Raw genomic sequence first — 24,395 nt, forward strand, 5'->3', positions numbered from 1 at the left:
CTCCCAATGTTGTTTTCAAATGTTGAAAACGTATATTTTGTTACTAATTGTTATTGTGTTTTGATTAAATAGAGAGGAATTTTAATTGTTTTGATTTTTTTCTTAATCAAAATGATTTTCGTACTGACGCACAATCGGTGTGTGGATTGTGCATTTTCGGTGGTTTACGTTGACAACCTGTCATTGTCAAGCTCAGACTTATCCTTGTGGTTTTTTATTGTTTATATTAGTAAAAGTGATTGTTTAAATACATTTGTGATAATTTTTTATTGCAAATAAACAATGAATGGCCGTTGAACTTTAAGGTAAGCAAAAATGTGTAAATCTCGGTGATATTCAAACGTGTGTATAATCTTGCTGAGAAGTTTGTCTAACAATGGGATATTTCCTGTTTCTTCACAATTGTCTTTTATCACGGAGTTATTCAACAAATCCTGTTCATAAGTGCTAGTACGTGTACTGTATTAAATAACTTTGTGTATTTTTAACACGTCTTTTGTTCCTTCGCGATTTAATTTTATTGGGTAAGGTTAGGAGAATTAAATCCAGTACTTTCACTTTTATCGCAATTTWCATCAATAATATTCCCACTACAATTMAAACTTTGTATTTCCCAGAATCAGTAATGCGTATTATATAAAAACGTTAAAATGGCTGAAGATGGTATTGACTTGATCCGGGAGATATTAGTAGATGTAGAATTAAGCCAGTTTTTGTTACCTATAAGAGATGATCTCCAAATAACACGACTAGAACATTTCGATTACGTGAAGGCTGAAGATTTAGAAAACATTGGATTAAGTAAACCAGGTAACAAGCATCGAATTATTTCCAMTTGTAATTAACACATTGCTTTAGGTGCTAGACGATTGTTGGAAGCCGTCAAGAAAAAACGGGCGCAAATTAGGAAACGCAACTTAATCAATAAATTAATCCCGGTCGTCGCTAATAAAACAGCGACTTTGAAAAAATCTGACGAAAGTGTGACTTTAGCCGACTTCACCTCTTGTCTCATTCCTGAATCTAATATTACTTTGTCAGTTAAGTTGGGTGATGGCTCTTTTGGGGTTGTGCGAAGGGGCGAATGGACAAGTCCCAGTGGGAGAGTGCTTCCAGTCGCTGTTAAAATCCTCAAAGCTGATGCTTTATCTCAACCGGGAGTTTTTGAGGACTTTATCAAAGAAGTCCAAGCTATGCATGTCTTAAGTCACCCGAACCTAATCCGTTTGTATGGAGTCGTACTGTCTCAACCTATGATGATGGTGACAGAGTTAGCAAATCTAGGATCTTTATTAGATTATCTCAGGAAACAGTGCCAACAAACCCMGGTGCCCATGCTGTGTGAATATGCTACACAGGTGGCTACTGGAATGGCGTATTTGGAGAGTAAACGGTTTTTGCATAGGGATTTGGCCTGTAGGAACGTTCTATTAGCTTCAGCTGACAAGGTTTGTCATAGATTTTGCGAGTTTATCGTATTTATAATTGGTTAAAAATAGATCAAAATTGGTGATTTTGGCTTGATGAGAGCTTTGCCCCAAGAAGAAGACTGTTATGTCATGACTGAGCATAAGAAAGTCCCCTTTCCGTGGTGCGCCCCCGAGTCCTTGCGTTCGAGACAGTTCAGTCATGCGTCAGACACCTGGATGTTTGGGGTGACGGTTTGGGAGATGTTCACGTTTGGGGAGGACCCATGGATGGGCCTCATCGGTTCGGAAATTTTGCGAAAAATTGATAAGGAAGGAGAAAGGCTTCATCAACCCGAAGCGTGTCCTCCGGCTATTTACAGTATTTTACTGCAATGTTGGCTCAAGAATCCGACTGAACGGCCGACGTTTGCGGCACTGAAGGACTTTTTCCGGAAGAATAAAACGCCAGTGATGAAGGCGGTGGGGGAACAGAACGAGCCGAATAAATTGAAGATCGAGGAAGGTGATGAAATTGCGATTATTGATGGGAGTGCAGAATTGTATTGGTGGAAAGGTCAGAATCAGAGGACGTTTGAAATTGGGTTGTTTGCCAGGTGAGACTAAATTTTTTGACAAAGGCCGGAATTTGGTAATCGGTTCGGTAAAGCATGAAATCGTTAATTAGTGAATGATGGGGTGAATAAGTGGGTCAACAGGGCGAAAAATTTTGCTTGAGTAAAAAACGAATATTTTATCTGTAAATAATACAAAAATAGTTGCGAATATATTTGAGAATTAGTTTGTTTGGATTTTTATTATTGTAGTAAACATAAAATGACCTATTTCAGGTGTTTGGTCAATCCCATGAGACCCAAACAACCCGAAGACATCAGCAAACCCCTTCAAAACTCCTTCATCCACACTGGTCACGGTTCAGCCTTCGGCGAATCGTGGGGTAGCCCGTCCTATATAGACGACATGTACTTGAGGAATCCTATGGAGCCCCCCGATGTGCTCGGTTTGCACCGAGAAGTTAAACCATCCCCGCAGCTTTGTGATAGAACTAAAAGTATCAAAAACAGTATGCCACAACCGATCATGCGTTACCCCAATTTGAACGATTTTTTTAGCAAATAGTCTCAAACAAAAGCCAAGTGATAAACAATTCAATTATCGGAAATTAACTAACGAATCTAGTTTTAAAATGAAACCTCAAAGGCCACCTCAGCCTAAATTTGAGACGAGTCGGGAAGGTGTTTTAATTGATTTGTCGCCAGAGATGAGTTTGTCTAAACAAAGCACTGTTGGTAGTACTGATTCACGAAGTGTGTCGATTTTGGATGAACCTATCGACGTGATGCAAGGTACATTTCAAAGTTGTTGGGACCAGACTAACGATTTTTTGTAGAGTATGAGTATCCACCGTCAAATGCACCACCCCCTTACCAGCAGCCCCCCTCATACTACAACACTAAAATGCTCGAACAGTTAACCGATGATCCGTTTGACACATCTCGAGTTTATTCTCCCGAACCTCGACAGCCCTATTTTGAAATACCAACAACAAACTCAAATAATTTTAAATCGAATAACGAAATCAAAGAAAACGGATACATCAAAGGTGATATTGCAAATCGTGCAATGAATTATGGGCCGTCAACTAAGAATGATGTTCAAGTTGTTACATCCAAAGGTGTCTCAACGACTCCTAAAGAAATCGCAACTCCAATCTCAAGCATAAACGACGTAGCTTTGATGAATCTCAACCAAGTGCCAAGTACTAACGACACGAAATTCGTCCAAGAATTCGAAAAATATCTCCTGYCCAAACCCGAAGTCCCAATTTTRCAACCTCCTCCTCAAAATTCCAAAAAATTTGATCCAGTCCTTCCTAAAGTCCAAAACGGAACTTACTCGAATCTAGATACTTACAGTAAAGGCTCGAAATACGATACGACGAACGTTTTCAATAAAATTTGGTACGATAATATGACCAAAGAAAATGGGAACGTGAAACAATGCAAAAACTTTGACATTCCCCCGAGTTCTACTAGTCAGAATTTTTATCACCATTACGACCCGGTTTCGGATCGACTTTCTATTTCTGGGGTCAATTTTTACGATAATTGTCACGCAGCTGCGGATAATTTGTATAATAATACGTCGTTTTTGGTACAGCCGAGTTCGTCGCAAAGCTCGTTCAGTTCGTGCAATACTCAGACGGCCGTTTACGGATCGTACAATTCGATAAGGCAATATAACGAAGTCGCCGATGCGGTGTATTCGGAAATTGCGGAAAATTCCTACAGTCAGGTGCCTGAGGAAAGTCTGAAGCCGCACAGACCGGCGCCACCGTCGCCCATGGTGCAGAGCATGCAGCAAATCCAGCGTAAGATACAACAAGGACAGGTAACTATCCTTTTAAACACACGGGACATTTGTTAAATATTTTTTCTTAACTTTTTAGTTGAGTGCCGACGCTGAGCGTCTAATGACTTCAGAATATCGCAATAACAAAATAAGTCAAGTTCGGGAATGCGTGCCCGATATCAGCACTAGTGATTGTTTACAGGCTTTGCAACTGTGTGGGTGGGAAGTGGCCGCGACAGTGAAACACGTGAAAATCGATAAATTACTCAAGTATGACGATTATCCGTGTTTTATTTCTTGCTGATGTTTTTTTTTTCTAGGCTAGGATTGGCCAGTCGTGAGCGATGCGAGGCGGCTTTACAACGTACAAATTGGAATGTTGAGTTGGCAGCGTCGGCTATTTTAGACAGTTGAATTTAATTAGGAATCAATTAACCGTGCCAAAGATTATTATCACAGAAACAAATAGTTAAATTAGTTTTAGATTGTTATTGTAGCAACGTGACATGACCGCTTGTGATAAATAATTTAAATTTAGTTTTGTTTAGTACTTCCATTTTTATATTTTTTTCTCAGTGAGGTGTGCCAATATTTTGTGGCAATTAATCGAATCAATTTTACCTACAATATAACACCTAGACGTGTAGGTGAACGAATTGTACACTCAGTTGGTTTTTTAATGAACTAATAGAATAATAATTGTTCAAACTATTTATTCTAGCGAATAATCAATCTTAATTTAGTTAAATAGTTGTTATGTATATAAATCATCAGTAAACTATATTTTTTTATTTTGTATTTTGATTTGTGGGTGTTTTAAAAGAAAGTAAAACGATCGGTTACTTCCCGATGTTTATTTGTCTATCAGAAAGTTACAAACATCAAATTTAACTTTGAAATCGAGTCAGATCTTAGAATAACATATTTTCCATACAGTGGAAAAGTTCTCTATAAAGAGAGCCGATATTAATAAAAATATTTACAGATTTACATATCTAATTTGGCAAAAGTCTAGATATTAAACACGACAAGAAAAAATAAAACTACTTAATATTAAAAAAAGATAATTCTACAAAATACATTTAAATGATTTCCTTCAATCACAAAGTAACTATGTACAGGTACAGAACAATTATTTACAATCTTTAGTACCTAAAAAATTTACCAGTTAAAAGCTGTGTACACAATAAAAATCTAATCACCGTGAACTTTTTATTGCAAAAATCGCCACATAATTGCATGAAAAATAAATTACTTGATGGTAAAACTTTACAAAAATTAACAACTCATAAGCGTACTTTTAAATAATATCAAAACACAAGCTTCTAATTAGTAAATACGAAAACTCCACCTCACGAAGTTTTCGCTTTCAATTTGAGCGCTTCGCGTTTCTGTTGTCTTTTTTTCCTACACTCGGGGCAGTACCAATGTCCCTTCGGTGGCACCATGATCCCGACACACTCGAAATGGAACCATTCGATGCTACAATCCCTCGCATCGCACCCTATCATCTCCGAAACCTCATCATAGGGACATTTGCAATAGCAGTAAAGCGCGTCGGGGTTCACCTGCAGCATATTCCGACCCTCGTTACTCGAGTCATTCGATTCGACTTCGCTTTCTCCATCCTCCACCTTCTGTTTCAATTTAATCGTGGGCATTTTACGAGGAGTGTCTTTGTTTTGGTACCCCCGGAACGGCTGTACTGGCGGCGGTCCTGTTTTTATCGTAATCGGGGGAACTGTCAGTGGTTGCTGCACCGGCATAACCTCAGTCTTGCGCCACTTTGGAGCCGCTTTCTCCTCCTCTTCATCGCTAGAATAACCGTAAAATTTGTTAGGAACTCGTCTTCGCTTCGAGGCTCTTAAACTAGTATCGTTTTCTTCTCGCGGCAACTCGGCCTCGTTTTTGGGGAAAACATTAGTTGAGGGGAGTTTTGCGCTAGGGGAGGGTACCGGTGAATTCCTCGATAKGGTCAGAGTGATTGGTGCCACTGTCGGGGGCTGGTAGTACTGGTAATATCCTGGAATGTTAGACGTGTTATACTCCTTCGCTTCCATTTCTTTACGTTCACTCTTTTTCTTCTTCTTTTTCTTCGATTTGGACTTCTTCTTCTTGACTTGTTCTTCCTCGGGTAGATTCGGTGTCGCTGCTCGACTATTCTCGAGTAAAGAACCATTAGGAGCTTGTTCGATACCAGCCAAAATTTGGTTACGTTTCTCTTCCAGAATCTTCTTAGCGATTAAGTGTGGCTGCTTGTCGTAGAACTCTTCATCCGTTTCACTTTCCGTAGTTTCCAAATCTGACTCAAGTATCGGCATGTCGGCCATGGGAACTGTATTATCGACAACAATATCTACTTTAGTTTCATTGTTTTTTCCTTTAGTCTTTCGCTGCCGTCTGCGATCACGTCGCAATTGTTGTCGTTTGCGGCCCTCTTCCGTTGAMGAATCCGAATCGGAACTTTCGGAACTCGAACTGGAACTACCCGAACTTGAACTACACGAACAATTCGGTCCACAGGAACAACTCGACGAGTCGCTATCACTACTCGAATCGCTCGATGAACTATTGACTTTCTTCTCAGGTTTGCTTTCTGCAACTGTTTTAACCTCGGTCGTTTCAGGTTTGGCTGAATCATTCTTGGCGGTGCAATAATCATGGTCTACGCTCTGCGACAAATCCGGTTTGACTTCGGTAAAACTAATATCGGGTTTGTTATCAGGATCGATGCAGTAGTCGTGGTCTCGTAGAGCCATTTCAAGAGTCAGAGGTTCATTTTCCAGGACCGGTTCGGGCTCGATCTGACTTTGCTCGTTCTTCTCATTATCGATAAACATATGGTCGAATTTTTCTTTATTTGCTTGATAGTTTTTAAAATCATCCCAAATATTCTCAAGGACGACTTCATTGTTTTCCAGGACTGGATCTTCAGTCACTTCTGACACTGGTTCAAAAATTTCATTTTCAATCTGGTTTTCCTCGATCACTTCTTTAATTTCTTCACTTTCCTTCTTCGTTTTTTCAGTCTCGTCCTCCGATTCGCTACTGTCACTTTCAGAAAGGTTCAGTTCAGGTAAATCATAAACGTCAACTTTCGGCTTGATTTTCTCCTTCTCTTCAACCTTTTCCTCTTTATTTTCTTCAGTTTCTTCCTTATTTTCGCTGTTTGCTTTACTTTCCTCTTGCTCCTCAATYTTGGGCTCTTCAGGCGGCTCCTTGTGTTTCAACTCGTGTTTCGCAAGCAATTTCTTCGAAATGAACCTTTCCTGGCAATCTTCGATGGTGCAAGCGTGTGGTTTCTCATCCGTATGTATTCTTTTATGCACTTTCAAAGAAACAGCTCGTGTGAATGTTAGGTTACACTCCTCGCAAACAAAACTAGTCGGTGGTACACAGAAATGGTAAACATGGGGCCACTTCTTCTGTAGGCATTTTTTACAAAGTACACTCTCGGTGCCATGTTTCCAAAACAAGTGCCTCGTGATGTCCGGTTTGTTCCTATAAGCTATACCACAGCGGTAGCAAAAGTGGTGTAACTTATGTTTCCAGACGTGATTTGACAGTCTATACTGACTATGGCACATTTCAAGACACACATCGCAAACGTGGTGTCGTTTCCGGAGATGTACCATCAGGCGAAAAGCCGACGGAAGGTCATCTCCAACACACATACAACACCGAAAACCGACATCATAATCAAGAATGTAAACTCCGGGACATAAGTGACAAATCAATTCGCTATAACTGTAAAAATTTGACTTGCACATGATACACAAGAGGAGATTTTTTGCGTGTGACTTTCGGTTGTGTAAATAGAGTTCTTTGTGAACTGTTGTTGAGTATCTGCACTGGAAACACTCGAAGACGTGCGAAAAGGTGACACCTTCATCTGAGGGACTAGATTCAAGACTGAAAAACACATTTTCCAACTCGGGTAGACTCTCCTTAATACGGGAAACGAAACTCTCTGGAATGAGCTCCTCAGCAGTGATGGAACTTACAACTGCCGAAAAACGGTGCTCTCCAATTGCGTGTAATCCGAGTTCTTTGCCGTTGACAGCGATTTTGCGTGCATGGTTGCAGTAAATACAGARGGGGGCAGTGGCTTTGAGACATTTCTGCAACAAAACACGAATATCGAACTTGTCCAAAGGCTGTTCGAGTTCAAGTTCGATTATATTAATATCATAACCGGCGATTTTCATTTCCGGTTCCTCTTCTTCTTTGGGGTCGCTCGGGGGTTCCTCCTCCACATAGGGGACCTCCTCGCTTTCTATCTGCTCAATTTCGGGCTCGTGATTTTCCGGTTCGTGTTGCTCTATTTGGGGAAAAGATCCAGGTTTGAGCTTGAGAGACAGTTTAGGAACTTTTCGCGTCTCGATTGGCTCTTCTTCGACCTCCATGGCTTCGTCCGGGGGGTCCTCTGGTTCGGGGTTTTCGGGGGTCAGTTTGTCGTTCTTGTAGACAGGTTCTCCAGCCTCGGTGAATCCTTTGAAATCCAGCTCGTCGTCGGTGGAGTAAACGATTTCTTCCTGTTGTTTTTCGATGACGGTGTCATCAATTTGCTTGTCAGTCTGTGTTTCCGGGGAAGCGTGATTCTTTTGTTTTTCGGGGTCAGATTGCGAACAATTGCCGTTAATGAGGGATTCGCCGGTGACGTGATCTTCGGGCCGAATCTGCTGTTTAGGTTTTTGTGATTTATTCGTTTTTTGGTTTTTCTTAGCGCAATTGTGGTAGAAAAAATTGTCTTGCTCGTTAAAGAGCTTGTTGCATTCACAGCACACGATGTAGCAGGGGTCTGAATATGCACTAAAAAAATCGTCTAGGGTGTCTTTACGGCCGGGCTCGAGGTTGTGTCGCGATTGGATGTGTAAACACAAATCGTCTAATACTGAAAACATACCCAAACAATATAAACACAAATAGCGTCTGTGCACTTCCAACATGTGCAAATACAAGTTCCAGTTCTCGTAGTACGTCCCGCACGCGGAACACAGGAACACTTTTCGTCGCAATTTGAAACTAGAAGAGGAATTTTCCGGGGCTTGGGGCTCCGCACTGGGCTCGTCGGTACACTGGATGATATGGTCGTTTAATGTCGTTAGCGACTCGAAACCAGCTCGTCCACATCGTGAACACTTAAACTGCACTGTAGGTTGTAGTCCTAGGTACTGGGCGTACTCCCGCAATTTCGGGCTGTTTTTCGCTTTCAGCCGCTTGTGTTTATGCAGACTAACTTGTGGGGCGGTGGTTTTGAGCGAGTTGTCGTTTTGGTGCTGCTGAGACAGCTCGAAAATCGACTCGTTAAAGTAGGGGTTRAAATGGGGGATAACTTCTGATTCCGGCGAAGGTGTTTTTTTCTTAGCGGGGGCGCCGTCGTCAATCACCAAAGCGTCGCTCTCCGAACTGTACTCTTCCGGGTTAGAAATCTGCTCACTGTCTCCGTTTATTTTACTGACGGTGTCTTCCTTCGAAACARCCTCCTCTGGTTCCGAGAAATTTGCCATTATCGGRGAGGCTACGCCATTGTTCACATGATTCGGGGCCTCGCTCTCGGATGAAATGCCATTCAAACCATCTTCCATGCCGATTCTACTCTACGAGATTTAGGATCTGGGGAAAAGATTCTGCCATCAGTTTCTGATAACTCTTTAAGTGACAATTACAACATTTGTTTAGTTACGTATCGGAATTATCGGACCATGCGAAATTCACACGTCATGTTGTGAGTAACTTTGTTTTGCACGAGACTGAATTTGCAACAAATTGTCGCAACTTGCGAAACTGACAAGGGCTGGATATTTACACTAAAAAATAGATCAAACCTACCAGATGGAATTAACGGTTTATAATATCGACGGGAACGCTTTTATTTAGCACATTTGAGCACATATTTATCGAGAAATACGTCTCCCCGCCTAAAAGGTTAATAAAATGGCGCTCCATTTCGGCCACAAGCATTTGCATTTCGCAGAGCTGCCAATGGCAAAGAGATAAAGTCTCAAGTGGGGCTTCATATCCCCCTAATTTTATTTACAATTGTTGGGAAATTGAAAGGGAGTAATAATTAACACGGTAAATGTTGCGGTGGATTATTAATTCCATAATTATGACAACAATTAAATGAATCCTAAAACGCAGGTGTCCATCAAACGCGTCAAACGTCAATATTCAGAGCTGCCAATSGAATATTAAACTCCCAATACTTCAGAAGCATCCATTAATAATTAATTATTTGATGCCAATGTTGAATTATTTGGGTATTTAGTATAAATATATACAAATTATAATTCAACGTAACACCAATTTTATGTATTATATTAAGTGAATTATATTTTCGTTTATGACTTGGGGATTTTGGTTAGGGGATTGGTAGTGACAGATTATAAAACGTCAAGTTTAAAAAGGTAAATTTGTTTAATTTTCTCTTTGTAATTTTAACAAATTTTTGTACAAATGAGGGATTCTTTAGAAGCATTTGAAAAAACTTTGGAGGTAAAACGATTTAGATAATCCCAGAAAATGTAAATGTCACTTTATAGGGAGTTAACTCAAATTGGAGTTTACAAAATAATCTCATCGATTTAATTGAAAATTTGAATAAAAACTTGGAGTCCGAGCGTGAAACAACTACGAAATTACAGGAACAAATTCAGAATTTAATGAAACAAGATAATTTCGGGATTACCTCTAAATATGTTGCTTTGAAAGGTAGGTATGTGTTTTGTATGTTTTGTCGTGTAACTTATTATTTTCTTAAATGGCCTGTAAAAGACAAAGCAGCAGGTAATAATGTGGAATAATAGCTATTTAAGAAACAAATGTCTCAAAGCGACTTGAAATAGTTAATAGATATAATCAAAATTATCAGTCTCCGGTTAATTACAATACTTTTCCGTTGGTTGTACTAAGAAAAAGTAAATCTCATAAATTAATGTCAGTTTCATAATTATTACAAAAATACAAGTGCTGTCACACACCTTAGTATATTTGGGTGCCTATATTAAAAATTATTTGTTAAATGAATACATTCTCACAGTCAACTATGCTTTTTGTGCGTTTGAATAATTTAGTTTATTAAATTCAAATCAAAGTAATTGTTGATATGTCATTAATTAAATTTGATAGTGTCAAAAATTCTACTTTCTTTTTCCCTTGAATTCAAAATGTATTCAAACGACGAAGAAACTGACATGATCTTAACAAATGGGGAATGCCATAAAATTCTGTGGCTGAATCTGTACCGTCAAAAGTACTCCGTAGGATTCCAAGTTCTGAAAATTGTCAAAGCTTCACAGGTATCTATGTTTATACCTTTGAAAAATTTCAAACAGAACATTAATTAACGCATAGTGGTATCTGAGAATGTATTTTGGGTTGCGTCTGAAAATGGGTTAGGATGTTTTATATATAAGATTCACCCTGTAGAAAAGCATTAATTGATTATTAATAGGGGTGATTAAATGCTTTTATGTACATGTACAGTTGGAGACAAAATACTTTGGTCGTCACTTTTCTGACACTTTAATGTAATTCAAGCTTTAACGTTAAAATAAATGACAATTTCAAATTACTGACAGCTATTATATTTTCCTATCAAAAATATATACAACTTGTCACCTATGATTGACAATAGCTAAAAATAAGGTTAACAGTCCTAAAGCATGCTTTACAATTTAATGTCTGTAATGTAAAGTATTTTGTCTCCAACTGTATTACATCAGTGCCGACAGAAAATAAAGTAGAATCATAAAATTGGTAATACAGTTGTCTCCGAAAAATAAGTCTATTATTCCATTATAATTATTAAATTTATGAAATTAGCTGAATGTGCTACGCTGAAAGAAAAGTTATCAACGCTAAAAAATGAAAACGACGACTTGCATATCCAACTTCTTGCAAAGTCTGAAGAAACTAAACATCTATTGATGGAAAAAGAGAGAGAATTACGAACGTATTACTCAGCTTTATTGAAACAAAAAGATGAAGAAATAAAACAAAAAGATAAGGAAATTCAGATTACGAAACAAAGTTTGCAAAAGAGAGAACAAGAACTTTATAACGAAATTCAAGCTGCTGAAGCTTCATCAGCGATTGAGTTAGACCATGTAGAGTCGAATTTTAAAAAACAGCTTGCTGAATCGAATAAGAAGCTCAAAAACAGTATGGAGACTTGTAATGTCTTGAGAGTTGAATTATTGTCTGTGAAAGAACAGTTTTCCGAGTATAAACAGGCTTCAAATCAAGTAATATTTCGGATAAAAATTATAAAACTTACAAAATATAATTTTTGTAGAAATTTACAGCGCTTCAGACACGGTTTCGAGAATCGCAGAATGTGGACCAACTTTCAGCTACTTCGTCCTTAAATCAAGATCTTTCACGGGACAATACTTTTGTTAATACTGAAGAAAAAAGCAAATACCAACCATTAGATGTTTTTCCGAAAACTTTRTCCAGTTGCGACAAACCGATCAATTTGAAGAAAACTCCGGTTTATCGGGGCATCGGAAAATATTTCAATGACACRAACATGCGAAAAACAAAAAGTTCTTTACCGCCTTTAATGGACTTGAAAAATTCAAACAAAAATGAACCAAAGTCGGCCACTAATAAAAGACGCAAACTGTACGATCCCACTGACTTGTCGTATTTGAACCTTGATGTTCCAGATAAAGTGTAGAAATTAGTGTTGTTTTGTAACGTTTTGTTAACGCTAAATAAAATACCGAGAAAATTGCATTTTAGGTAAGTTTATTGTATAAATAATTTTGTACATGATTTAACACGACGAATATATACAGTCTTGATTCCCGGATTAATATTTAATTACAAATATATTTGTTCAATCTATTCCAACTGGAAGAATAATCTATTTTCAAATGTCCGTAATTGCTCAGTCCAAAATTCCTCGGCTGTCTTCTGTTCCTCACATCGTCGTAAATCGGCAAAGTCGATTCTCTTTTTGGCGGAATTTCATCCAGTCTGCAATAAATATCTTGCCCGGTCCTGCACAAAAAAACGAGGGAATTAAAAATAAATACAGCGGGGCTCAAAACTCACTCGTAGTCGCCATATGAAAAGCTGATGCTGCGGTCTCTTGGGTTTCTTCGGTGCGGAATTACAGGGACTTTTCTCCACCTGTCCTGGTCATAAACGTAGGGAGGGGAGACGTCCTTCATATTTACTTCATAAGGATTCTCATCAAACTCTTGAAAAATAATGACTCATCAGTGATTATATTTTAATTATTTATAATGTTATTGCAGTCGCCCCCATTCAACCGACGCACAATTTCCATGTTAATCTCAAAAACAAAAAATATTCATCTGATAAATTTCTAAAACAATGTAACACAGTGACATTTCAAAATAGAACGAAAAATTTTGAAATATTACGATCTATTTTTTCAAGTCTCAAGAATTCCGTCATTAATTTTAATTGCAGGAAAGTTGTTAATTACGTTTTTCAACAGCGTGAAAACACCTTAATAGAAACACACCTGGATTTACGTCCATAACTCCTTTTTTTCACAAAATTACGTTTTCTAAAAACATAAAACTGGAAGTAAAAGTACATAATGCTTTCGTCTTTTTCTACCGGATTTTCTTATTGTATTCTTATTGTTATGTTGCGTGACAATATTTATAAATGCGTGTGCGATAATTTATAATTAAGCCGCCGGTTACGGTCATAGTAACTTCGCGCTCATGTTAAGAATACACACGACCGTTAAATAAAGTTTCACTACATGAAAATGGAACGCTTATGTTTCTTAATTCTTTCAAATACATATATTGTTTTATTTTTAAAATACAATAATAMACACACACGAGTCACGATCTTAATTAACGTGGCTCGTGCGCTTGTTAAAAAAATAATTATTTCGTAGATCATAAGAGATTAACACCTAGGTTATGACCAGTTGGAACAATAAAAAAAACTTTCACTGAATCTCTGTACAAAAAATTAATGCCCATCACTTTCTAATAAGACCAATCTCGATATTATAATGAAGTGTAAAAAATCGAGTTAGGTAACTGAATAAAAGTTGCATAGCAGCTTTTTAAATCTTCTTTTAAGTGACAGGTGGGTAGGATTTTGTAACTATTGCAAAAATCGGGTCCGTTGTCTACTTACATTTGAATTGTGAATTAAAATTGGAATTAAAAAAAACGATTTAGTCTAGGCGTTTACAGATTTGTATCCTCTTGAATTCTATTTTAGTGTACAGAAATTTAACATGTAATCACAAAAATAAACGAATCTAAAGATTAAATAGAAATTATGTAATTGTGTATACAGTGAGAGGCAAAATTATAGAATAATCTTATTTATTAAAACTGAAAATATTTTGTTTTGATAAAAATACTCATACAGATTAATTTTATTTTTAAAATAGTCAAAATTATCAACTTGATAAACTTGTTTGTTTTTTGTTGATATTATTTCACTTTTTTGGTGTTTTTTTTTTGAAAACTTTATGTAATATGTAATATTTTGGTGTTGTCGTTTCGATCGATCGAATTGGCCAAAAAAATCAGGGGTTTCTATTAAAAAAAAGAATTTTGTTAGCTCGCCAGACTACGAGCAATTTTAACCTGACATGAAGGGAGAAAATTGAATGAACCTAAAAATACAAACTGATGAAACTGTTTAGTTTCGTAATGGTTGCAAAAATCGCCCGCTTTGTTTAGATTCTAGATTGATTAAATATTTTTCCCGCAGAATTTTTGTTTAACACTAGCCAAGTAGTCTTCTAACATAACAATCACAACAATAAAAGGGAAGGAAAAAGAGGCGATTTAATTGCGCATTGTTTATTATCTGATCGATGATGATTAGGAAACGTACGTAATCACGACTTTCWGCCCGAAAGAATTGCAATTATGTCACAACGATAATAATCGCTAATTACTGTCAAGGTGAAGTAATTGCATAAATTAAGCAATTTTTCGGACTGAAATTTCCGGCGACTTACCGGGATCGTAACTTCTGTGAAGTCCACCTGTGCTGTACATCCTTCTCGTCCTGGGCTTCCCATATCCAACTTCTTCATAGTTTTGGTCACGGTGTAGCGGCACGTACCGGAAGGAAGTCGAGTTTACATCAGTAGTAAAGTCATCGGAACTGCTGGGGTCTGAACTAACATCAATCGAGTCTAGATGCTCCCTAATGTAAGCGTAATTCTCCAAATCCCAGGGATCGACGTAGTGTTTGGGTGAGGGCGAATGGAGCGACTCTTCCTCGCTTCCAAAATCGATGGAATTCCAGTAAATATCGTCAACTGGCATTATTGACACTCGTCTGGAAAAGCTAAAGACGTGACACAACTATAAACTGCCCATAATGGCTTGACTTATTTGGTCATCCGCACTGGAATGAAATTTCAATTGTGTGCTCAATACGAAGTAGCGGATCTTTTGACTCTTCTTGCACATGAATTGTGTAAACATTTCATTATTGGGAAACTGTAGTTTGCCGGGTTTTAAACACTGTACAAGAAAACAAGTGCATACTTTGGGTTCACACGATTGTTTATGTTGATCTATTGTCAGACATGTGTACACATTCGCACCGATATTGGAAAAGTGGATCAAGAGTTTCAACGACTTTTAAAGAGATAGAAATAAATTTACCATTTATTTACACAAAAAACTAGTTTAACCTCGGATTTTTCCGATTTGAGTTCACTTAAATTGTCTCGGTCTGTGGTATTTTGCCATATTTTTTTAGCTACTCGAATAGAGAAAATTATAAATTAACTTCAGAAATTGCAAAAGGACTTTAATATTTAGGTGATTTAACTAAGTATATCTAAGCTTCGTTTTAGAAAGTTTTTTTATCAAACATAAGAAAAACCACACTGACCGCTTATGCAAAAAACACATTTTTACATCAGTTTTTAAAGATATGAGTACACTTAACATTTAAGAGGGGCTCTATTTGCTATATAAACTTTTCAATAAAAAAAAACTTGCTTTGTTCCACTTCTGAAACTAAGGTAGCGTTTTTATTTCGAGGTTAATTGATTCAGAATTAGTTACCTCTATATCATTTTATTATTTATTAAATTTATTAAACAATCCAAATTCTAACCTGCCCTCTTTCGGACACTTCAAAGCTTTTTCCTCACACAACTCCCCGATATTTTGATTACGTAATTGCTTGGGATAAATTTGAGGCAACCAAGTAAGATATTCACCAACATTTCTACGGGAATAGGTTTGAAAAGAGGGTGCGCATTTGGTAGTCCCCCAAAAATACCCTTTTTTAACGCGAGCCCCATTGGGCCCCTTTTATTAAACTTCATGGCTTAAAAATTTTAAAGAATGATGTATTTGAAAATTACATTTTTTTTTTAGATATTGTCAATCGGAGTCCACTTAAATGTTTCAATGTTGTTCAAAATATTTTGTTTTTTTATTTATTTTATGAAGGAGAGAAATCTTATTATTTTATTAAAGCAAAAGTAAAGCAACAATAATATGAATTGTAAAAATATAATTTTAAATAAAACAGATTTTTTTCAGTCTAAAATGTCTTAGTTTTCGAAATTTTGCATTTTAAAAGRTTATACGTAGTAATTGATCAATATTTTTGCTGTGTTTTGATATTTCACAATATCAAAAAAGCCATAGGTTTATATTTTTTCTATAAAAAAATAAAAAGCGACCATAACTACACAATATTATTTGTTATTTGTTAAGATATTAATCTATTTGAGCCCACTTATTTTTCCACTTTAGCGCAAGAAAAACAACAAAAGATTTGTGGTATTTTATTCTTTAGGCAATTTTATGAGTTTGTTTATTAACAAAAAATTGGAACGATATTTGTTTTCACTGATATTAGGTGTTTTGTGTTCACTAGAACATGTAAAATTTTAATTATAAATTAAACAAAAATAATGTTCATAAATGCGAAAAATTAAACAAAATCTGATTTTGTATTTAATTTTGCAAAGGATTTATGAAAAATGTATTGTACTTGTTTTTGTGAATTACTCGAATTGTCTTAATTTATAGATAATTTTCCTATTTTACACTTACAACATTAAATATATGGTTTTTGACTGTTTTGAGTCTACATTAAAAAAATGTTTTATTTTTAATAAACTATTGAAAAAGAAACAATTTTTGTGATACTCACCGTTGAGGGTGGCTATTATATCACTCACTGCACTTGTTTCTGACTGCACTACTCATTTATCTCCCTTCACTTTCATCAGGGAAGTGCAAGTGTTTCTGCATTTTACCGGAGGATTATTAAAAAGAGCAGAGGCTACAGGCGTTCTGATAGTAACTGTGGAGAAAGCAGCGAGCTACTCGAACGCAAGTCCCACCTCCACTTTGTTGATTGATACCTAATTGTTTAAATTTCTCCAAACGCCCTGAGGCAAAAAAAAATGTTAAATATGATCGTGGCAATAATTATGTTAAGGAATTTCGGAAAAAATGCTACTAATAAAGTTAAATATTGTAACTAAATGTTTTGTGAAGCTTGAAGAAATAATTGGAATTTGTGCATAAGTGCAGAAAGTTTTAATTGTGTTTAACTTTTGATTACTTTCACCGAAATGTAAGCATAATTTCAATGTCATGGTTGGGTTTTAATTTATTTATAGTCTAAACAAATTTTACTTGTTTTGATTAGATGCGGCTTGTGAGAATTCGGGCCAATGGTTCATTAACATAAGTGTTAAAGTCACTTTTCACTTTTAGCGTACTGTAAGGTATTACTTATTATCCATTATTTATTTACATTACTCAATTAATTGAAGAACAAATTGAGAACTTGTTATGTCAAATAATTTCGAGTGAAACATTTTTTTGAGTACTTATCATAAAAAATGAAATTAAAAACTAAACTAACTTCGGTTACTCTTTGTCTCATTAAACATAAAAAGAGAAATCCATTAAAACTGTTCCAGAATTTAATTCTGCTTATGATCTTAAGAAACCTAAATTACTTTTCACGCAAAAAAATTATTTAACCGTAAATTCAGCATAGCAAAAATCTGTTAGTCAGGATGATTTGTCCAGTCAATTGAAATTTTTATATTTTCTCTATTTCCGTTTGCCACATCTAGTTAAGATTGAGTAATAATTACTTTAAAGTTTTTTAATGGTCAAACATCTAAACAATATAGATAAACAATTTTACGATTAATTAAAACTAATGATTGTCAGATGGTAATTTACACACAATGTTCATTTAGTGAAATTTATGAAAAAGACCTCGACAATTTTGTGAAAATCGAGATTTCAAGGCAATGTTCCACTCTCAGAGCATCTAAATTATTACGTACGACGGCCAATGCCGAATGTATTGGGAATTATTGATGTTATAGTATTCATTTACATTTATTATGTATTGTTTTGTAGGCTAGCAATATACTAATAAATCTTTATGGTAAAGAAACCCACGATAATCATTAATAGTTATTTATTCGACGAGTTTGAGTGTAAATCGGACGCTTTATTTCGCGAGTGGATTTTTAAACCTGTGGTTTATCATCCACGAGGTGAAATAAATGAACCGATTTACATGAAGACGAGTTGAATACAACATTTTATTCTTCGAATTAGACTCATCAAAAAGGCTTAAAATTGCTTTAAATCTGTTAAAAAGAAAAGAATCTGTCGTTATTCGTATTGAGAAATGCCAAACAGTCAAAACTTCCTTATACAGGAGAAAAACCGTAAATTTTGACAGTGTCGAAAAATAAAATAATAATAAAAACAACAATTACAATTGTTTATACAGGCTGTCCGTTAGTGACCTTTAAATGGTAAAATTAAAAAAAAAATTATACAGGACATTGATAGATACTAATCTAGTCCATCGCCTAAAATTATTTTCAACTATACAGCGTGTCTCAAAAATAAGTTACAATACAAACTTGTGTTTTTTTAATGAAACATATGCTTCTTAGCGTTTGGATGTAGATTTTTATGACAAGGTTTTTAAGCTAAATTTTTATTAGTCGATTTTGCTTAGTTTTAAAAACAAGACGGTTTCTTTGACAAAACATGCACTTTTTAAAAATTCATTACACAAAAACTAAAACATCTATAAATATTTTTTTTTACTATCGCAAAGAAGAAGGTACAAGCTATAAGGTTGTAACATTTTTTTTTGTGTTGCATTTGCAAAGATAAAAAAATAAAGGCGTTTGTTAAAAGTTCAATAACTTAAAAAAATTTGATGGAACACCCTACTTATTGTTTTTGCATTTAAAAGATTATTTAATTGTCTTTCTAAAATTATTTACTTTTAGGTGTTTATAATCAATAACTAAAAATATAATTAACATTAAACATTAAAAAAAAATTACTATTGTTTCAGTAGCCAAAAAGTGCACAGTTGCACAAGAGATGGAAGAAATATCATTTAATAATCACAAAATTTCATCGTTTTATGACAAAAAAGTTGACCCGATTTTTAAGAATCTGAATTTACGTGACTGTCTTATTAAAAAAATACGAATAAACAAAAAATATTTAAGAATATATTTGTTTATTGGGCTTACTTTTCATATAGTATTCTATTGTCAATGATAGTAAATGTATTATAACTTAGCAATCGAAAAGTTAGACCCATTTATCTTTGTGTTTGTTATAAGATGTATATTATGTATTTAGTCCAAAGCGATTTTAAAAATCAACGGGAAATATCAGACATACTAAACCTACTAACACACCTGGTTTTTCTTGCAAATAGAAATCGGAAGAAAACTGTATTTGAACACGTAAATTTTTATATAAAAATGGTTATAATAACAGTTCAATAATGACAGAAGAACTCAGAGAAACCTCACTCTTGGATCATCATCATTATTATTCGAAAATATGAAAGAAATATATTTTTCTGTTTCTATCCACTACAAAATTGTAGAATTTTAATACTTACTCGGTTTAAATATCATTAATCTAGTTGTGTCGAAATTCAAAGGAAATAAATTACGTTAAGCGTCTTATTACTGATTTGTGTTTACTTGAATTGTTTACAAAAATTCACAATTCTGACTACAGGAAATCATAATATCAGCACGTAAATTTTTATTTAAAAATGTTTTTAATAACGGTTATGAGCGATAGAAGAATTCATAGTATCCTCCTGCATCATCATCATTATCATCGTCATCTTTTTCAAGTCGTTCAATTTGATCCATATCGATGCCCAGAATATCCTCAGTCAAATAATCAAAATCGATAGTCTACAAAAAATGATTATATTTTAATGATTTAAGTTATAATTTTTAGTTCGCGTGATGCTTTCGTCTTTAAATTATATTTTTTTCTACAATATTTTCGACTAAAATAACAAGGTGTAATCATAATATAATCACTCGAAACAGGAATTTCTGCAAACGACTGAATATTTCCTGTGCTTTCACTCCCGGTGTGCGGTAGAAAAATCCAAAATACACTATTTGATCGATAATAAAAAACAATTATGACTAAATGCCATTTGTTACATGCAACCAATTAGAAAGCGTATGTAATAATTCCATAGCGAATTTTTACAACTTGTTCAATCACAAATACTTACATCAGGCATAAAGCTAAAATCCCTCTCACCGAACTGATCCGGCGTTTCAGTCTCATGTAAAAGCGTAATCAAACATCTAAAAATCTGCTCGTTGCTAACTTGCTCCCCTGTTGTTGTTATAGCCTCAATAAAATCCTCCCTCGACATATCTGACGCTCCATACTCATCCGAAAACGTCGTAATTGTTTCAAAAGACTCCTCAAGACTCTCGATTGTGTAACCGTAAGCGGGTTTATGATTAATAAAAAGTTTGACAAACTCGCAAAACGTGACTTTATCTTTCAACATGCCGTTTTCGTCGTATTCTTTATAACGCATGTCGGTTAGGAGATTTTCAATCTGATAAAAATGTACAATGTGTGTCATAGAAGGGGTAATTTTCTATATACCTCATATTCTGAAGGATAGTACCCACAAGCCCTCATCAAGTCTGGTAATTCCCCCAGATTTATGCTATTGCTGACCACTCGGGGGGCACAAATTTGTTCACCCTGCTGCAGGATTTGCATGTAGTAGAACAAATCGCGCATTTCCTGATACAGAAAACCGCCCCTTCCGCCTTCGATAAGACAATAGTAGGGCTGCAGCTCTACACCCCCCAATATATTCATTGTTTCAACACTCCTGAAAAAACAATCAACACACATTACAAATAGGATTAATAACAGTTAATTACGCCGTCTTGACCCTCCACATAAACACACTTCTGTCGTTTTTTCCAATAGTGAAGACATATTTCCCGTCTTTACACATTTTGAAGTCTAGTAACTAATTTTGTAATTATAATTATAATTGAGAAAATTAGGACAAATTGTCACTTCTTCAGGGTGTCCAAGGCTGCCAACAAATTTGAATGGATTGCCATCGATTGACATTAACTGAATTCCAATTTGCTTTTTTGTCATAAAAATTAAATATTTCCTGTCCGATTTTGGCAGAAACTCCATCTTACAAACCGGACTGTCCTTGAAACAGCCATAGGCTGGTCCTAAGTAAACAGCGGTACACATCATTGTTTTAGCATTGACAGTTTTATATTTATGCTAAAATTAAGTAATTTGGAAACAAATAATTGGGCAAAAATCACACCTTATCATCAGCAATCAAAAAATATCCACTTTTACTGAATTTTTTTCGGACGTAAGGAGTGAAATAAATCGGAGTGTCTTTTTGCTCGATTCGATCACGGGTTAAAATGTCCAATTCTTCTTCACTTAAAACATAAAATTGATTTTTCAAGCGAGAATAGGGCCGGGTAACTTTAGGTCGCTTACTAATATTTGAAATATCAAAATTTCACACTGAGATTAAGTCCTTATGAATTGTAAAATTTTACTTTTTCAGACAAGCAAAAAGAAGGAAAATATTAGCTTTGATTCGCTCGAAAACGACGTATAGTTATACAGCCCCTAGATCGGGATTATAAGTACTCGGGTGCAATATTTGTGTATCTTATAAGATGACGATCTTTTCCTATGGTATAAAGACTAAAAGGCTCTTCATCTAAAAACAAAATATTGCAAACATCTTTGTAGTGAGATCGAACTTTTCCTTTAAAAATCCAATCTTCGCTTTCACAGTCGTAATAAAAGCCAAAAATGGTGTTGTTCGAGTCCTGGAAATATTTAATAAATCCATCTGGAGTGTGTTGATTATTGTATAACTAACATAATAAGCCATTTGTAAAGAATTTTGTGAAAAGGCAATTTTCATAACTCTGTCATTACTAAATCTGAATGGTTCGACATAAATTTGACCTAAAGTGGCCGGTTGTAGTAACCACAATTCACCATTTGATCGACCACAAGCTAAATGCAGACCTACCAAATAAAGGATTTAAAAAATGTTTGCAAAAAATTCAACTGACTTTGTGGCGAATATTTGATACTGGTTATAGTAGTGTCAGGTTCAGTTTCTGGCAGATTTGTCGAAACCACTTCTTCGTGTGTTTCATAATTGAATATGATAATATGACCTTTGGTATATGCAACTATGACATAAGGCCTTAAAAATTGTTATCAGAGAGTGAGCGAAATAGTGATTTATGATACTTTTCGTCATGAACGTCAATTGCAGCAACACTGCTCTCGCCAGTAGGAAACAAAGAAATAAATTGTTGTTTGGAGAAATTCATCAAATAAATTTGGCCATCAACAGTTGCTACAAAAAAATTGTAAATTTTTGCGAAAAATTGGGGAGAAATTCGTACAAATGAAAAAGTCTCGGATGATAAAAGGGCGATTGTTGAGAGTAGCATCTTTTGGTACCTTTTGTTTCATTAAGATTTCGTACTCTTCTGATCGGTCGTGGATACAATCAGGGATTTCTTCACTCCTACTGTTCCTACCCTCTGGGCTTTGCGACTCGTCAAAAACGTATTTTCGTCGTGGATTTTGCTTGAAACTTATCGATCGGATCGACTTTTCAATACTTCGTGAGTACCAATAAAGCAGTTTGATTCGTTTATCGAAAAACATGATTGTTCCAGTTGAATTTCCTGTTACAATCATTCTAAAAACAATTATGGAACCTCAAATTGAAGCACATTTTTCCAATACTCGTCAACTGATGTCAGACAATTTAAAGCTCCTTTCTCAATTTTGATAGTTTTGACAAACATTTTATCGTTGTCCAAGTCCTCGTTTCCTGCGTAATTTTTGGCAAAAATCGTGTTCCCAAAAACGAGGATACAGCCTTTGGAGGTGCTCACGAAACATTCGTGGCAACAATTGACGTAAGTCCCATCGGTGTAATACCCTATTTTTGTAGTGAGGGGGCTTTTGGGACTTACACTTTTGACCAATTTGTCTGTCTCGTAGTCCCAACGAAAGAAAATAACGCCTTTTTCAAAAACAATCATAAAGTGTTCTTCAAGGTTGGGATGAAACTCGATTGCTTTGGCTGTACCTAAACTGCGGTCATCTACGTAGGTTTCTGTGTAATTTCATTGGATTAGAGTGAAAAGTTTTGATTTTATAATAAGTACCATCTGGTTTATCTTTACCGTAGGTCCATAACCAAAAATTGATGGTATTTTCGTTTTCGTTGGTGATGGTTATTAGTAATCGGGCGTTTGGACTTAGACCTATGAGGATCAAATCGTGGCCTTCTGAGGGATGATTGAAAATCGTCCATACGACTGAGCTAAAAGAATTATAGTGACCTAACTTGGCTCATTTTTTAACTTTTCACCAGTTTAGTGTATCCCAAATCATGATAATGTTGTCTTTTCCGTTATCAGCAGTGGCCAACCAACGACAACTCCTATCCACTGAAACGCTCACGATTTTGCTTTGCTATAACACTGTGATAAATTTTGAATTAAATTTAAATAAATTAACTAACGTGTCCTCTAAGATGGATCATTCTTTTCGTACAGTAATTATATACAATTCCTACATTCGTTGCTGAATAAAATATTTCTCGCCGATCTCCTGCGGTCAAGCTAAGGACTGGAATACTAATATCGAAACCGAAGACCCATTCCATGTCCTAATAAATTGGTTTAGACCGAATGTTTTCATTTTTAACAAATTACCCACAAAAGGGTTTAATAGGGGGTTATATTTGCAGTCTTTGAGGACGCTGGCGGGACCCAATTCACTCGAATCGTTGACCAAATCGTTCAGAAGTGGTAAATCCACATTCTCCTTATGATACCACTGGTCTTGAGCGATTTGCGATCTAAAATCATTACTTTCAGAGTAGTTTAACATCGTCGAAGTTGTAAATTTAAAAAAAAATGTGGTGAATGACAGTTTTTGAAACAAACTAGATTTGATTCTGATTAAAAAAAGATTCGAAAATTCAACCCCGGCAAAAATTATAGTATTTCTTTTAGGACTCTACAAATATATTTTACCAAAGGGAGGGATGGCCGTTAGACAAAGATAGACTAACACATTATCACTGTACAAGCAAAGAGAGAAAAGAACAGGCAAAGGAATTCTGTCGGCTTCGCCTAAAATATTCTTTTGCTGTCTAAGGATTAAGAAGAAAGGATTATCTTTTGCAGTTCCTTTTTACTTTAATTAATTTTCCGTTATTCGGTAAATA

At 35.5% G+C, this 24,395-nt stretch overlaps 5 protein-coding genes across 7 annotated transcripts; 2 read left to right on the plus strand and 3 right to left on the minus strand.

Moving 5' to 3' along the window:
• Positions 1 to 178: 178 nt before the first annotated feature.
• Positions 179 to 4,570, plus strand: LOC123015871 (activated CDC42 kinase 1). Of its 2 annotated transcripts, none has more exons than XM_044415904.1 (9): positions 179 to 305; positions 618 to 810; positions 859 to 1,448; positions 1,500 to 2,023; positions 2,258 to 2,490; positions 2,540 to 2,773; positions 2,818 to 3,818; positions 3,877 to 4,049; positions 4,100 to 4,570. In XM_044415904.1, the coding sequence occupies exons 2-9, from the start codon at positions 651 to 653 to the stop codon at positions 4,191 to 4,193; spliced, it is 3,009 nt and encodes a 1,002-aa protein (XP_044271839.1). In that variant the 5' UTR covers positions 179 to 305; positions 618 to 650; the 3' UTR covers positions 4,194 to 4,570. The 2 variants fall into 2 exon arrangements, with proteins under 2 accessions (XP_044271839.1, XP_044271840.1); XM_044415905.1 differs by lacking the exon at positions 179 to 305 and adding an exon at positions 421 to 524.
• Positions 4,571 to 4,613: 43 nt separating this feature from the next.
• Positions 4,614 to 9,746, minus strand: LOC123015441. Its single transcript, XM_044415168.1, has 2 exons — positions 9,612 to 9,746; positions 4,614 to 9,395 (listed from the first exon to the last, which is right to left on the minus strand). The coding sequence occupies exon 2, from the start codon at positions 9,365 to 9,367 to the stop codon at positions 5,132 to 5,134; it is 4,236 nt and encodes a 1,411-aa protein (XP_044271103.1). The 5' UTR covers positions 9,368 to 9,395; positions 9,612 to 9,746; the 3' UTR covers positions 4,614 to 5,131.
• Positions 9,747 to 10,212: 466 nt separating this feature from the next.
• On the plus strand, positions 10,213 to 12,594 carry LOC123010328 (myosin-1-like). Its single transcript, XM_044407142.1, has 4 exons — positions 10,213 to 10,277; positions 10,325 to 10,493; positions 11,607 to 12,028; positions 12,079 to 12,594. Exons 1-4 carry the CDS (start codon positions 10,239 to 10,241, stop codon positions 12,463 to 12,465), a joined length of 1,017 nt encoding a protein of 338 aa, XP_044263077.1. The 5' UTR covers positions 10,213 to 10,238; the 3' UTR covers positions 12,466 to 12,594.
• On the minus strand, positions 12,520 to 17,094 carry LOC123010337. 2 transcript variants are annotated; one of them, XM_044407156.1, is made up of 4 exons: positions 16,935 to 17,094; positions 14,764 to 15,089; positions 12,846 to 12,993; positions 12,520 to 12,791 (listed from the first exon to the last, which is right to left on the minus strand). In XM_044407156.1, exons 2-4 carry the CDS (start codon positions 15,074 to 15,076, stop codon positions 12,608 to 12,610), a joined length of 645 nt encoding a protein of 214 aa, XP_044263091.1. In that variant the 5' UTR covers positions 15,077 to 15,089; positions 16,935 to 17,094; the 3' UTR covers positions 12,520 to 12,607. The 2 variants fall into 2 exon arrangements, with proteins under 2 accessions (XP_044263091.1, XP_044263102.1); XM_044407167.1 differs by having other exon boundaries at positions 14,764 to 15,098.
• Positions 17,095 to 19,759: 2,665 nt separating this feature from the next.
• On the minus strand, positions 19,760 to 24,128 carry LOC123013913 (cilia- and flagella-associated protein 251-like). The gene is made up of 16 exons (XM_044412782.1): positions 23,882 to 24,128; positions 23,685 to 23,831; positions 23,532 to 23,635; positions 23,326 to 23,483; positions 22,898 to 23,273; positions 22,549 to 22,850; positions 22,391 to 22,499; positions 22,207 to 22,343; positions 22,008 to 22,159; positions 21,770 to 21,954; positions 21,429 to 21,552; positions 21,158 to 21,382; positions 21,016 to 21,107; positions 20,729 to 20,963; positions 20,340 to 20,678; positions 19,760 to 20,004 (listed from the first exon to the last, which is right to left on the minus strand). The coding sequence occupies exons 1-16, from the start codon at positions 24,053 to 24,055 to the stop codon at positions 19,873 to 19,875; spliced, it is 2,991 nt and encodes a 996-aa protein (XP_044268717.1). The 5' UTR covers positions 24,056 to 24,128; the 3' UTR covers positions 19,760 to 19,872.
• Positions 24,129 to 24,395: the final 267 nt, after the last annotated feature.

The sequence above is a fragment of the Tribolium madens genome, unplaced genomic scaffold, assembly GCF_015345945.1.
Source record: "Tribolium madens isolate multiple individuals breed KSU strain unplaced genomic scaffold, Tmad_KSU_1.1 Scaffold_19;HRSCAF=116;Tcas5.2_LG9, whole genome shotgun sequence".
In the NCBI taxonomy this organism is placed as follows: domain Eukaryota; kingdom Metazoa; phylum Arthropoda; class Insecta; order Coleoptera; family Tenebrionidae; genus Tribolium; species Tribolium madens.